General features: G+C 52.2%; 1 protein-coding gene across 2 annotated transcripts; it reads left to right on the top strand.

Annotated features, from left to right (window-relative positions):
- Positions 1 to 5,017: 5,017 nt before the first annotated feature.
- C20H11orf87 (chromosome 20 C11orf87 homolog) lies at positions 5,018 to 14,391 on the top strand. 2 transcript variants are annotated; one of them, XM_038761711.1, is made up of 2 exons: positions 5,018 to 5,061; positions 7,630 to 14,391. In XM_038761711.1, exon 2 carries the CDS (start codon positions 7,854 to 7,856, stop codon positions 8,487 to 8,489), a length of 636 nt encoding a protein of 211 aa, XP_038617639.1. In that variant the 5' UTR covers positions 5,018 to 5,061; positions 7,630 to 7,853; the 3' UTR covers positions 8,490 to 14,391. The 2 variants fall into 2 exon arrangements, with proteins under 2 accessions (XP_038617639.1, XP_038617640.1); XM_038761712.1 differs by lacking the exon at positions 5,018 to 5,061 and adding an exon at positions 7,149 to 7,439.
- The last annotated feature ends 210 nt before the right edge of the window (positions 14,392 to 14,601 follow it).

Genomic DNA, 14,601 nt, shown 5'->3' with positions numbered 1-14,601 from the left:
CCAAGTAGAGATGTCTTCAAGGCAGGAGGAAATGCAAGACTGCAGAGAGGGCGAGAGGTCAGAGCTGGAGGTTTGATTTGGGAATCATCTGCAGAGAGGTGGAAGTTGAAGCCTTAGGAGCAAATGAGTTCTCCAAGGGAGAATAGAAGAGGATCCAGAACTGAACCTTGAGGAATAAAGTAGATTTGAATCACTGGTACTTTTTGTTTCCAGACAGAAAATAACCATGAGTTCACATCACTCTCCTCTAGAAAGAGAGGAAAAACGAGGACCTTCTGTGACCTGAAAATTGATGTCTTCACCCTACACTAAATCATTTCAAGTTATATACCATTGCCCTGTGAAATGGATGTAGCTTAGATAGCAAGTTCTTCAGGGCATGCCCTTGTCTTTCCACATTTTTTTTGGAAAATGGAGTGGACGCTTTCAGCACTCTCTGCATAACTGATTATTATGATTAACAATGGCAAGAATGACAGCTTGCAACAGCACGACACTAACATCACCACGGCCTTGTGCTTTGGCCTGCATCTAGGGCTATCGACATAGTGTTAATATCGATTGATGAAGCCTCCTCCCCACCCAGTTTTTATGGTATTTGTTAAGCACTTACTCATGTGCCAGGAACTGTACTAAACACTGGGGTAGATACAAGGTAATCAGGTTGAACACAGCCCCTCCACTACACAGGGCTCACAATCTTAATCTCCATTTTACAGATTAGGTAACTGAGGCACAGAGAAGTTAGATGAGTTGTCCAAGGTCCCGCAAGCAGCAGACATGTGGCAGAGCCAGGATTAGAGAAGCAGCATGGCCTAGTGGATAGAGCACAGACCTAGGAATCAGAAGGACCTGCTAATCCCGACTCTGCCACTTGTCTGCTGTGTGACCTTGGGCAAGTCACTTCTCACTTCTCTGGGCCTCAGTTACCTCATCTTTAAAATGCGGATTAAGACTGTGAGCTTCATGTGGGACATGGACTGTGTCTGACCTGATTACCTTGTATCTACCCCAGTGCTTAGAACAGTGCCTGACACATAGTAAGCAATCAACAAATAGCATTAAAAAAAAACCCAAACCCACATCCTTCAGACTCCACTAGGCCATGCCGCTTCTCTATTTTGGTTCTGCGCCAGAGAATCGTTTTCTAGACTGTGAGCCCACTGTTGGGTAGGGACTGTCTCTATATGTTGCCAACTTGTACTTCCTAAGCACTTAGTACAGTGCTCTGCACACAGTAAGCGCTCAATAAATATGATTGATTGATTGATTGATTGAAAGACAAAATCAGCTTGGGGGCCACTGGTGACCCCAGCCACATGGCATTGGCCAGGAGGAGACAGGGCTAGCGGTTAGGTGGTCAAGGAGACCCACTCCTGTCAAATAAGACACTGAGCCTGAAGAAAGCCTCCTAATCCTGTGCTTTTTGCTCTAAACTGTGCTGTTTCCAGGAATCTGTCCCTGCATTTTTGCATGAATCCGCAGTCCCAATCCCAATTATCTGTTCTGCCTGACAGTGCCCCATTCCCGGTGTTTCACAGTGGAATGCAAAAGCATAAATGTGATAATTACCCAGCCCAACACCTTACGGCCTAACTCCGCCTTAACTGCGGCTTCCCCCTACCCCTGCTATCCCGAAGCCAGAAGAATCCTTATTTTGAAGCTGGTAACTCAAGGTGCTATTCCCATTTCAGACCAGCCGCTTGATGGTCTCCAACCAGTTCTCTGAAGGCAGGTACTGGAATCCAAAAACTATCGGCGAGAGCAATCGCTCAAGTATGCTCTTAGCAATCCCAATACAGACAGCCAGAGCACAATTCACCCCAAACGCAAATTTCCTCCACTGCTTTTGGAGGTGGTTATAGACCCACTGGCCCAGAGACAAAGTGTAGTTGGCACACCTTGCCCTTGCCAGGTATGTTCTGTGAAAATGCATAACTTCACTGGCCCTGGGGCTAAGAGTCTGGCATCTCCCACAGGCAATGAAAGAAGATATTAAAAATTATAAGGAAATCAGACTTTTTCCTGTCACCGGTAGCCAGGCGGTGTTTAAGAGGTGACCGCGAGGTCTCTGAAGAATACCCACTGGGCTACATTCAGGTTGAAGAAGCAGAAGAAGATAAGAACAAAAAGAAACCCAAAACTCAAGATGTCTAGCCCCAGAATGCTGGCACTAGGAAGGTATTTCCTTCTACAAAGTATAAAGTCAAAAAAGCTGAACATTCAAACTTGTTACCGCCGCAGAATGTGTTGGGGGGAGTTGAGGGGCGCGGGTAAGGAGATAAGGGGGAATATGTGGTGAATGGATTATGTGGCATGCAGTTTTATTCAGATTATATGGTGGGGCGAGAGGAGGGGGCACCATGCTGGGTAGGGAGAGGAGGGACTGATGCAGAAGGGAAATGTATGGTGTGGGTGGATAGGAATTACAATATATTGTTCTTGGAGGGTGGGAGGAATCCTTGTCGTGTGAGTGAATGGAATGAAGTGTTCGTGTGTTTGAGTGTGTGTCTGTGTGTGTGTGTGTGCTCACCCCCGCCTGTGAGCTTGTGTCTTTGGCTTCTTACTTAAATATGTCCTCAACAGAAGACTCTGGGGAAACCTGGATATGGGGACGGGTGTTTGCATGGAGGTCAATAGGTAGCCCAGGTCAATAGGCAAGATTGTGGAGATGCAATCAATCAATTATATTTATTCAGAGTTTACTGAGTGCAGAGCACTGTACTAAGCGCTTGGGAGAGTACAACATAATAGAGTCGGTGGACATGTTCCCTGCCTATAAAGTAAGGACAAAATGTGTGGGAAGAGGAGTGGTAACTCAGTGGGCCTTCAGAAGGAGGTAGGGTGTACAGAGAGCTGGAGAAGTGAGATGCTATCAACATTCAGAATAGATGAGTGGGACAGTTGGACAGTACCTGTTCTGGGTGACCCTTTTCGACGGGCTAACGGCAGTTTCAGATTTGTGTTTCTGCATTTGGGAATCTCCACCAAGACCCTGCCGTGGAGGGAGGAGAGCTGGAGGGTCCCAGTGGGAAGGGGGGTGGGGGTGGGGGAATCTTTCTCCCCCATATTATCTCAATGGAAAGGGGGAGGTGTGGACGTGGTTGCCGAGGGGTGACCCAAGGTTGAGTTGGCGGTTGTGCCTACAGTGACACTATGGGGGATGCTGTGACAGGAGTGGCCAAGAAGGGGGAGGTTGTGAAGGGGGAAGTCATGGATGGGGGAGGTTGGGGGGTGGGAAGAAGCTTTGGAGGGGAAGGCTGAGGAGGTGGAAGAGGCTGTGGATGGGGAGGTCGTGAAGGGTAAGACTGTGGAGGGGGAAAGGCATGGAAGAGGAGAGGGCGGAGGGGGAAGCTGTGGACAGGGAGCTTGTGAAGGGGAAGACTGTGGAGGGGGAAAGGCATGGAAGAGGAGAGGGTGGAGGGGGAAGCTGTGGACGGGAAGGTTGTGAAGGGGAAGACTGTGGAGGGGGAAAGGCATGGAAGAGGAGAGGGTGAAGGGATAGGAGGCTGTGGAGGGGGAAGCTGTGGACGGGGAGGTTGTGAAGGGGAAGACTGTGGAGGGGGAAGCTGTGGATGGGGACGTTGTGAAGGGAAAGACTGTGGAGGGGGAAAGGCATGGAAGAGGAGAGGGTGAAGGGATAGGAGGCTGTGGAGGGGGAAGCTGTGGACGGGGAGGTTGTGAAGGGGAAGACTGTGGAGGGGGAAGCTGTGGATGGGGACGTTGTGAAGGGAAAGACTGTGGAGGGGGAACCTGGGGACGGGGAGGTTGTGAAGGGGATGACTATGGAGGGGGAAAGGCATGGAAGAGGAGAGGGCGGAGGGGTGGGAGGCTGTGGACGGGGAGCTTGTGAAGGGGAAGCTGTGGAGAGGGAGGTTGTGAAGGGGATGACTGTGGAGGGGGAAAGGCATGGAAGAGGAGAGGTTAGAGGGGTGGGAGGCTGTGGACAGGGAGGTTGTGAAGGGGAAGCTGTGGAGGGGGAAGCTGTGGACGGGGAGGTTGTGAAGGGGAAGACTGTGGAGGGGGAAGCTGTGGATGGGGACGTTGTGAAGGGAAAGACTGTGGAGGGGGAACCTGGGGACGGGGAGGTTGTGAAGGGGATGACTATGGAGGGGGAAAGGCATGGAAGAGGAGAGGGCGGAGGGGTGGGAGGCTGTGGACGGGGAGCTTGTGAAGGGGAAGCTGTGGAGAGGGAGGTTGTGAAGGGGATGACTGTGGAGGGGGAAAGGCATGGAAGAGGAGAGGGCGGAGGGGTGGGAGGCTGTGGACAGGGAGGTTGTGAAGGGGAAGCTGTGGAGGGGGAAAGGCATGGAAGAGGAGAGGTTAGAGGGGTGGGAGGCTGTGGACAGGGAGGTTGTGAAGGGGAAGCTGTGGAGGGGGAAAGGCATGGAAGAGGAGAGGTTAGAAGGGTGGGAGGCTGTGGACGGGGAGCTTGTGAAAGGGAAAACTGTGGAGGGGGAAGCTGGGGGGGGGGAAGACTGTGGAGGGGGAGAACCATGGAGGGAGGGAGAGAGGGTGGAGGGGTAGGAGGCTGGAGAGGGGGAGACTGTGGAGGGGCAGGCCTGGGCGGGGTAGGAGGCTGAGAAAGGGGTTGGGCGTCGCCCCCGGGAGCGGAGCCGGGGCGGGCGTCGAGGCTGGAAGTCCCGCTGCCCTGGGCAGGACCTGGGACCAAGGGCCGGGAGGGAGGGAGGGAGGGAGGGGGGCTCGGCTCGGGGCTGGGAAACGGAAAAGGGCTGGGAAACGGGGTGGGGGGTGGGGGTCTCTGCCTCCCGATGCCGACAGTTGGGGTTCGGGGGGCGGGGGGCTGACGTCACCGGCCCGGCCGCCCATAGGCTGGAGGCCGGCTCCCGAAGGCGGCGAAGGCGGCGGTGGCGGCTCCCCCGCTCCTCCCCCCGCCCCTCCTCCCCCTCGCCCCCCCCCCTCCCGCTGCCCCGTCCCCCTGCTCCCGGCTCCGGCTCCCCCCTCCCCGCGGCTCCTCCGCTCCGCCCCGCTCCGCCCCGCTCCGCCCCGCTCCGCTCCGCTCGGCGCTTGCTGCAGCCTCCCCTGCAGCCCCCGGCCCAGGTAAGGGGCGCGGCCAAGGAGCGGCCGGACCCCCGCCCGGACCCCCGCCCGGACCCCCGCCCCGCCAGGCCCGGGGGCTCCGGGGGGCTCCGGGGGGTCCCGGGGGTCCCCGATGCACGTGGGCTGGGGCTTTGCCCCTCCGGGGGCCGGGGCGGGGGGCCGGAGCTGGGCGATCCGCCCCCCGCTGCCCACTGGCCGGAGGAAGCGGAGGGACCCCCGGGGGGACCCCCGGAGGGACCCCCGGCGTCCGAGGATGGACGGAGGGGGCTGGGAAGGGAGGGAGGGGGCTGGGCAAGGGGAGGCGGGCGGCCCCGCAGGGGCCACGGACGGTGTGGAGCCGGGGCCGGCGGGGCCGGCGGGAGGAGCCGGAGGAGCCCGAGTCCCCGGGGCCCGGGGAGAGGGGCAGGCCGGGTCGGCCGGACGGCTAGGACCCGGCCTTCGCCTCTGCCCTGCCTCTGCCCCTGAGCCCAGTCCTGGTCCCGTCTCTAGCGCGGCCTCTTTCCTCGTCTCTATCCCGCCCTGCCTCTGCTTCTGCCCCTGTCCGGGCCCCTGCCCCTGCCCCTGCCCCTGCCCCTGCCCCCACGCCTGCCTCTGCTCCTGCCTCTGCTACTTCTTCTGCCCCTGCCTCGCTCCCTGCCTCCGCCCTTCTCTCGGCCCCCGTCTCTCTGTCTCTGTCTCTGCTCCTGCCTCTATCTCTGACCCTGCCTCCGCCCCTGACTCTGCTTCTGTCCCTCTCTCTACTCCCGCCTCTGCTCCTGCCCCTATCTCTGTCCCTGTCTCTGCCTCCGTCCCCGTCTCTTCCTCTATCTCTGCTCCTGCTTCTGTCGCTGCCTCTGTCTCTGTTCCATTCTCTGTCTCTGCTCCTGCCTCTGTCCCTGTCTCTGCCGCTGTCTCCTCCTTTGCCTCTGTCCCATTCTCGGCTTCTGTCGCTGCCCCTGTCTCTGTTCCATTCTCTGGCTCTGCCCCTGCATCTGTCCCTGTCTCTGCCACTGTCTCCTCCTTTGCCTCTGTCCCTATCTCCGCTCCTGCCTCGGTCCCATTCTCTGTCTCCGCTCCTGCATCTGTCCCTATCTCTGCCACCGCCTCTGCTTCTGTCTCCTCCTCTGCCTCTGCTCCTGCCTCTATCCCCGACTCGGCCTCCGTCTCTGCTCCTGTCCCCGTCTCTGCTCCGCTCTCTGCCTCTGTCCCTGTGTCTCCCTCTGCCACTGCCTCTATCTCTGTCTCTGCCCTTGTCCCTCCCTCTGCCTCCGTCTCTGCCTCTATCCCTGTCCCTGTCTCTGCTCCACTCTCTGCCTCTGTCCCTGTGTCTCCCTCTGTCACTGTCTCTATCCCTGTCTCTGTCCCTGACTCTGCTTCTGTCTCTGTCCCTGACTCTGCTTCTGTCTCTGCCCCTGTCCCTGTTTCTGCCTCCGTCTCTGCCTCTGTCCCTGTGTTTCCCTCTGCCTCCGTCTCTGCTCCTGTCCCTGTCTCTGCTCCGCTCTCTGCCTCTGTGTCTCCCTCTGTCCCTATCCCTGTCTCTGTCCCTGACTCTGCTTCTGCCTCTGTCCCTGTCCCTCCCTCTGCCTCTGCTCCTGTCCCTGTCTCTGCTCCGCTCTCTGCCTCTGTCCCTGTGTCTCCCTCTGTCCCTATCCCTGTCTCTGCCCCTGACTCGGCTTCTGTCTCTGCTCCTGCCCCTGTTTCTGCCTCTGTCCCTGTCCCTCCCTCTGCCTCTGTCTCTGCTCCTGTCCCTGTGTCTCCCTCTGTCCCTATCCCTGTCTCTGCCCCTGACTCTGCTTCTGTCTCTGTCTCTGCTCCTGTCCCTGTGTCTCCCTCTGTCCCTATCCCTGTCTCTGCCCCTGACTCTGCTTCTGTCTCTGCTCCTGCCCCTGTTTCTGCCTCTGTCCCTGTCCCTCCCACTGCCTCTGTCTCTGCTCCTGTCCCTGTCTCTGCTCCGCTCTCTGCCTCTGTCCCTGTGTCTCCCTCTGTCCCCATCCCTGTCTCTGCCCCTGACTCTGCTTCTGTCTCTGCTCCTGCCCCTGTTTCTGCCTCTGCCCCTGTCCCTCCCTCTGCCTCCGTCTCTGCTCCTCTCCCCGTCTCTGCTCCGCTCTCTGCCTTAGTCCCCGTGTCTCCCTCTGTCTCTGTCTCTGCTCCTGTCGCCGTCTCTGCCCTCTCGGCTGCCCCAGTGAGAAAGTTGGTCCCGGCTGGCGGAGGCTGCCTTCTCTGCTGACTGAAACCCCAGCGGACCCCCAGGCCCCAGACCCGCCCCCCATCCACTCTCCGGGGGTCGCCCGGAGAGGAAGGAGGCAGCAGGAGCCGCAGGCTGAGGGGTGCGGGGCTTTGGGTGCCACCGAGGCTGGAGAAGGAGAGGAGGAGGAGGAGCCCCTCTGAGCGGCGGGAGGGTGAGCCAGCCTGCGGAGGGGGCGAGCCAGGGGGAGGGGGGCCGGCCGGGCTCAGAAAGCAGCAGCTACTTGATTGCCCTCCATCCCCAATCCCTCTCATTCCCTCCCCACTCTCTGTCTCTGTCCCCTCTCCCCTCCCCCAGCCTGGTGCCCTGGACCTGGGCACTAACTCATCTGGCTCTCTTTGCAGCCTGGTGCATCCGAAGACCATCTGAAGCAGCATTCCTGGCGAGGATCTGCCACCCTCCCCCAGCCCCAGCTCAAGCACACGCACGCATACACACTCACACACACAGCCAGTGTGCAGGAGAGTATTTTTTCCCTCTCCCCTCCTCTCCCTCCTTGGTTGTTTGGAAGCGATCTGCCCAGGCGGAGGAGAAGAGACTCAGCTCCCCAGCCACTCGCCCAGCCTCAATGAGTGCCAAGGTGTTCAAGGAGCTGAGGCTATCTCTGCCGCCTTGTCTCTTCAACCGGACCTTGGTCTCCCCCAGCCCCAACGCCAGCTCCGGGGCCGGAGGCCCGAGCGACAGCAGCAGCGGCGGCCGAGGAGGAGAAGGAGGAGGAGGAGGAGGAGAAGACCACGGTGGCGGTGGCGGGACCTGCATCACCCAAGTAGGACAGCAGCTCTTCCAGTCCTTCTCCTCCACGCTGGTCCTCATCGTCCTGGTCACCCTCATCTTCTGCCTCCTCGTCCTGTCGCTCTCCACCTTCCACCTCCACAAGCGGAGGATGAAGAAGCGGAAGATGCAGAGGGCGCAGGAGGAATACGAACGGGATCATTGCAACAGCAGCAGTAGCAGCAGCAGCAACGGGGGCGGCCTAAGGGCTCCTGGTTCGGTCTCCCAGGCTGGAAAAGAAAGCCGGCTGGAAAAACCACCCCAGGACTCTGGTTTCTGCGCCTCCTCCCAGTCCTCCTCCTCCTCCTCCTCCTCCTCCTCTGGCATTCAGCATCCCGGGCCTCGTCCTGTTCCCGCAACTGCCCCCGCCGCTGCATCCTCCTGTTTGGACCTAGCCGGCCAAGGGCTCTTGCAAACGGTGGTGTTGTCCTGATTGCCCAGAGACTTTCTCTCCCTTTCTCCTCCTCTCCCTTTCTCCTCCTCTCCCTTTCTCCTCCCCTCCTCCCTCCCGGCTCCTTCCCCGGCTCCTCTCCCACCGAGGCACTGTGTGGTGTTTGTAAATACTGGGGCGGTGAGGGTCTCGGAAGAGGAAGGCGATGAAGATGAGGATAATCTAACAGTAATCATCGGGGTGATGATGATGATAAGACTCCTAAGAAACAATCCCAGCGCATGACCAACCGCATCGCGTTTCTCACTCTCCGGAAAGGATGCGTCTTTTTGTATGTTTCCCTAAATGGAGAAGAAACCGCACAACGCAACCAAATATAGAACCGTCGAGGACGGGGAGGAAGAGAGGGGTGGGGGCTGAGGGAAGATGAGGAGCCTGGGGTGACTGATGTAAATAGCTGTCAGGTTAGAGGTCAGTTACCTCCCTCCCTCTCGCCCTCCCTGCTCTGTTCCTTTTATTACCCCCATCGGGATCCCTCCCTCCCTCTCCGGCTTTGGCATACTTGGGAAAAAAAGCAAAGCAAAACAAAACCAACCATGTACGTCAGGCATCAAGATGATGAAGAGGTATACTCTCCCGGAGAAGACCGACCCAGGGACATCAGCTGAACACTTGGGACCAAAGCGAAGAGCCTGGTCCACGAGCTAGCATGCCTCTCTCTGACCGAGACCAAGAGAGGAGGCGAATTTTCTGAAATCCCTGGGCTTCCCTCCCTCTCTTTTCCCATCCCCCTTCGCCCCTTAACTCACAGTTCTCCCCCTCCAGGCCTCAGTATTTCAGTATTTCTTGGGTTGATTCATTTACTTCGGGAAATGTCCTCTGCTGGTCAGGCGCCAGAAATTAAAACAAATAAATAAGCCAACTCATGAATGATTTCCCCCACTCCCACCCCCATCCCGGAATAACCGGGTGTGTTGGCAGATTTGGGCTTCCCCAAGTCCCGCTTCAGCTACCGACGCAACTTGGGCTACTGTTCGTTCCCCAGCTGGTGCTGAAATCGCCTCCCTGCACTAAAGCTGATGCAGAAAGAGAACAGTTACAGGAAGTGACCTGGCTCGTTTCGGTTGTTAATAATAATAATGGCATTTATTAAGCGCTTACTATGTGCCAAGCACTGTTCTAAGCGCTGTTGTTCTAACTTTCACAACCAGGTTTCAATGTATTATCTGTTTCGTTGTATTCAACCTAGTGTAGGTTCACTTTATCCGGGTAGAAGACCACGAAAGTAATAGGTGATGTGCAGTGCCGAAAGGGCAGTAGCTATAATCAGCCACATTTATTTATTTATTTTTTAGAACCAATGTTATATTTCCTAAGGGGTACCGAATGCCGAAGCAAACAAGTGTTCTCTACTGTGCTGTCCATACTGTATATTCCTGTTCTTGATTTTCAGCTCTGATATAGCGGTTGCCACTGAGCATTAGATTCAGTGGTGCAGACCTGGCTTCTGCTGTTTTAAGAATTGTTATTTTGTACTCTATAGTAGACTCTTCTGAACCGGTGACACATCCATTTTCTCTTTTCTTTGGCAAAATGCAAAAATGAGAAGAAACCAATGGATGAGCAAAGGTGCCATCTATTAAAACGTGAATATTTAGACAGCCCCACCTAGTTCTCCCTGCATGCAGTCAGCACGAAGAGACGATCGCGGGAATGCCGTTTGTACTTTTGTTTGCTTTGGGGCGAGGCCTCAGGTAGTTTGGGGAGGGGTAAGGCAGTTTTCATTGCTTGCCCCCAGTGCCATTCAGCAAGGTAACCTTTGAAAACTCAACGGTGGCAGGTTTTTCCTCAGAGATCTACCCTTCCTTCCTTATCTGTCTGGTTAAGGTTTGCGTGAGCTTTAAATATAAGAAGAGAGAAAAGAAGTGGAGGAGAAGAGGAGGACTAGAATTTGTTTTATGTCCAAACCTAGGTGGGCAGGGGACTATGCCTATGAACTGTCATTCTCCACTCTTTGGTTCCTGGCGTGAAGGAAGGGGAGAGATACTCCCATCTTTTCTCTGTTAAAAACAAGAGTACTGGAAAGCCTTCACAGTTTCAGTATCATGTTTTCAAACAACCGAACTCAACGTGGGAAGATCGGTTGATGGAATTGGATGGCTGCAGTATTTAAGGACAGCAGAAACTCAGGTTCATGGATGCTATTCTTTCAAATCGGTTGGTCTGGGGGCTAGCTTGATTCGCCAAGCGTGCTATCGGCCAGCAGCCAGAATGTGGGAAACTCTTTCCAAAGCTTGGTCAGCAGCTAAATAACCAAAAAAACCCCCCAAAACCCAACAACAACAACAAACAAAACCCAATTTGTTTCGGTGAAGCAACTTGATATCCGTCATACTGTCAATTGGCACCTTGGTTATTTCGGATGCATATAGAACGATGATCTGATTAGGTCAGGATGATACCTTGGGGGGAACGAAGCAGGGTACCTATTTGGCTTAAAAAGGCAGGTTTTCCAGAGCATTAGTCACTTCTGGGTGGTAGGCCGGGTACTCGAAAAGGCTCACTTCGGGCCACTGGGAACCCATTTAGTGATTCCTAAGGCCAGAAAAGGGGGTGAGGATCTTCAGCACCAAGGAAATCGAATGCTTTCCCTGGATGCCTGGAAGAGTGATCGGAGCAAACTAAATCCTAACTCGCTACCAGGGATTGACTAAAACCCCGGAGAGAAGAAAGCTCATCATTTCTCCAGCTCTCCCTCATCCCTCACAGTCTTCTAAGATGCTGTTTGAGATGCCTTCTCCACTCTGTATCTGAATAGTATTCAGAGAGCGGGAAGGGACTTCCCATATTCTCAATGAACTCTCCCCATTGCATGGATATTACTTCCCTCCCCATATTTGGTGCTTTTTCTTTTTTGGCAGTGGATAATTTCCCATTTTATTAAAGCAATAAGATGTTCTATCGTGCATTTCTGGTTGATGATTCTACTTCCTTGATGCTGAACCTGTTCATTCTCTTTTCCTTATGAAAGACTGTGCATTTAAGGCATGCAATAAGAATTTCCTTTAGTGGACAGCTGGACAGATATGGGGTAATTGTAAATGGCTCTTTGTCACTTTTGCCAAGGGAAGGAAAGGGGGTAGGCGATCAAAACGGTATTGATCTATAGTTGAATTATTCTGGAACCTGTAAGAATGAGTCCATAAGCAAAAATTTAAACAACCATACACGTGAACAATTCCCTGCTATGAACTCGGATCTAATATTGCTGTCACGCTGTTTATATAGGTGACGTAGTTAATGAGTCAAATTTCAAACCAAACTTAATTTCCTCAGAATTCTAAGCTTCTGGTGGCATCACCTGAAATCTCCTACAAGATAGAAATTGAGTTATATAAAATATCGGGAATTTTTAACGGCAGTTATCACACCAACTGGTTGCAATAATTCATGACCATTTTGCATGGACCCCAGCTTTAAAGAACTGTTTTTTACAGGGTTTAATTGAATAGTCTCAGGAGATTAGGGTGAAACCAGCAGGACACAGAGGTTTTCATTTCTAGGAAATACTAGGTAAGCTGGGAATAACTGTACAATTATTTTAAGGATTTCAGGTCTCCGGATTCTGTTATAGACCCCGAAGCTGCAGCTGAACTTCAGCATTTAGCATTAAGAAGGAATAGAATGGCAAGCTTTGTTACTCTTCGGGTTAAAAAAAAACCAACAGTGACCACAACAAAAATGGAAGGAATGGTATCTGTCAATCCTGGGGGGCTTCTGAAGCAAATAGACTTAGTATTGTTATTAGCTTCCTTAAGATTTATATTCACATATAGATATGTATTTATATATGTGCACATTTTGTATAAATTTAAAATGGACATTTTTGTAGTATCTTTTCTGTGATATACGAATAAGATAGATACCAGACCATCATTGCGGCTTGTTATCGAAAGAAAATGTACCGAGGAGTTAGAGGTATGCATGCGTTCTTTCTCTGGGTATCTGAGTGATGAAATGTCCTCTTTTTAAATGAACGACTGGAATAACGATTGGCTAAGATTCTCTTTATTCTTGGGTGACTCATGTGAAGCAATGGCCCGAAGCAATTGGCTTTCGATGTCCACTGCGTGGTCTATATGGAAAGAGTTTTAGGACCTGATTAATGTCCCAAAGTCAGTGTCGAAATGGATATCGATGGCGATTTCAGTTGGAAACTTGAGCAGAGACTAAAGAAAAACCCGAGAATCAATCAACAAGCGAATCTGTGGAATTCTGTGATTTAAAAATACGATGTGGACTGGAGATACAAATCTTTCCTGTCAAGGTTATTCCAACGGGCTAAGGATAAGGTAGGAACGTCTCATCTCCCCAGACTGCTCTATCTTGATTTTCAGAAGAACCGAGGGACTATTCTTTCAGTAACAGAGTGCCGAGTAATCAGAATAAAAGAGACTCCATCAATATCGGGAGGCTTTGTTTGGCTTTTTAAAAATCAATTAGGAATTTTATTGTTGTTAATTAGAATTTTGGATGCCGTTTCTCATAATGTTGCTTAGTCATTCGAGAGAACAAATAAAGTCCCAGGCGTAAGACTTAGAAAATAGCCAGTGGCTGCTGAGACTCATGATGTTTATAGAAGGGCAGGTTCTTTTCACTTTCTTGCCTTTCCGAACTCTAACCGTGGGCTCCTCGTGACTTAAAATTCAGAGTTCTGGATGTGCGGAGGCCCTGTAGAGCAAATCCACCGCTAAGAACAGCAGCGTCATCCTTACACGTTTCAGAAGGTGGACCGCTCATTATGTAGACAGAGTCGGAGTAGCGCTTATGGAGTGCCTTCTAAGTGCAGTGCCCTGGGCTAGGTATTTGGATAGTACTGAATTATGTGCTGACTGTTCATCACTGGGTGCCGAACTGTACTGTCCAAGCACTTAGTACAGTGCTCTGCACACAGTAAGCGCTCAATAAATACGACTGACTGACTGAATGAAATGTCTTAAGGACATTCTGCAGGTTGCAGGGAACTTCCAAGCTCAGAAAGAATTCCCACCACCTAGATCTTGACTACTTTATTCCAGTGCCTCTGAATGGTTCAGTACCGCAGCACAATTCAACATAATTGTACTCTAGATTAATTCATCAATCCATAGTGTTTATTGAGCAGCTACTATGTGGGGAACATAACCCCGCCCCCAAGAAGCTCACAGTCTAGTAGGGAGGTAGACGCAAAATAATTTACAGAAGAAGAGGAAGGAAAAATAGAAGTGTAGAATTCAAGTTACTGGAAATGCCTCTCCAACACTTTGGAAGACTCAAACTCATCCTTGCCATGATTCAGCCCTTGTCATAATTACAATTCCGCTCTTATTATTCAGGCATGAGAATCATCATCATTATTCAGAATCTAGGACAATATCCTCTCACAAAGCATATAATGAGGATGACTCTACCGCATTTGAACGATGGCAACAAATGGGCTCACCTCTCCAATGGTTTGCATTTAATTAGCGATCTAGGTCGTCTTTACGGTCGTGCTAATCTGAGGGCTTCTTTTGTATTTCTGTACATGTACTCATTCATTCTTTTTCCCGGAGTCTATTTACAAAAGGAAAAATGCCAGCAACACAAACACTGGGATGAGAATCCCTCCATCAAACAAGACAGCATTCTATATTTTGCTGTTGTTTTTGTTCTCTGGCTGAGACGAGTTTATAACTTGGTTTCATGTTATTATTTTGCCTGTCAATAGTAGAGGCCTTATATAAAATTTCAATGGCATTTTATTCCATCGATATCTCGTAGTCGATTACTTTCTTGGGACTTTATAAGCTCCCTCTGGTGGCAAATTCAATATCTCACTTTTGGGGAAAATTAAACTGAAGTGTACATAACCCTCTAGGTTATCGAGTTGCTGATGTATTTTCATTAAAAATTCCCGTTAAGTCTATTATTTCTCAATAGTCTATGGAGGATCATATTTGCACTTCTTAAATGTCATGCACACCAAAGCCGAGAACTATTTCTAAACACGAAAAGTAGTGCTCACCAAGAAGTGAAATGAATATGGTTGCATGATGCCTCATTTCAAGCTCAGAGTCACTCTGCTTTGTGTATGGCCCCAGAATGATTCCCACCTCACTAAGACAGTTGTCGA

The sequence above is a fragment of the Tachyglossus aculeatus genome, chromosome 20 (genome assembly GCF_015852505.1).
Source record: "Tachyglossus aculeatus isolate mTacAcu1 chromosome 20, mTacAcu1.pri, whole genome shotgun sequence".
NCBI lineage: Eukaryota > Metazoa > Chordata > Mammalia > Monotremata > Tachyglossidae > Tachyglossus > Tachyglossus aculeatus.
This window is presented reverse-complemented; position numbering and strand designations above follow the sequence as displayed.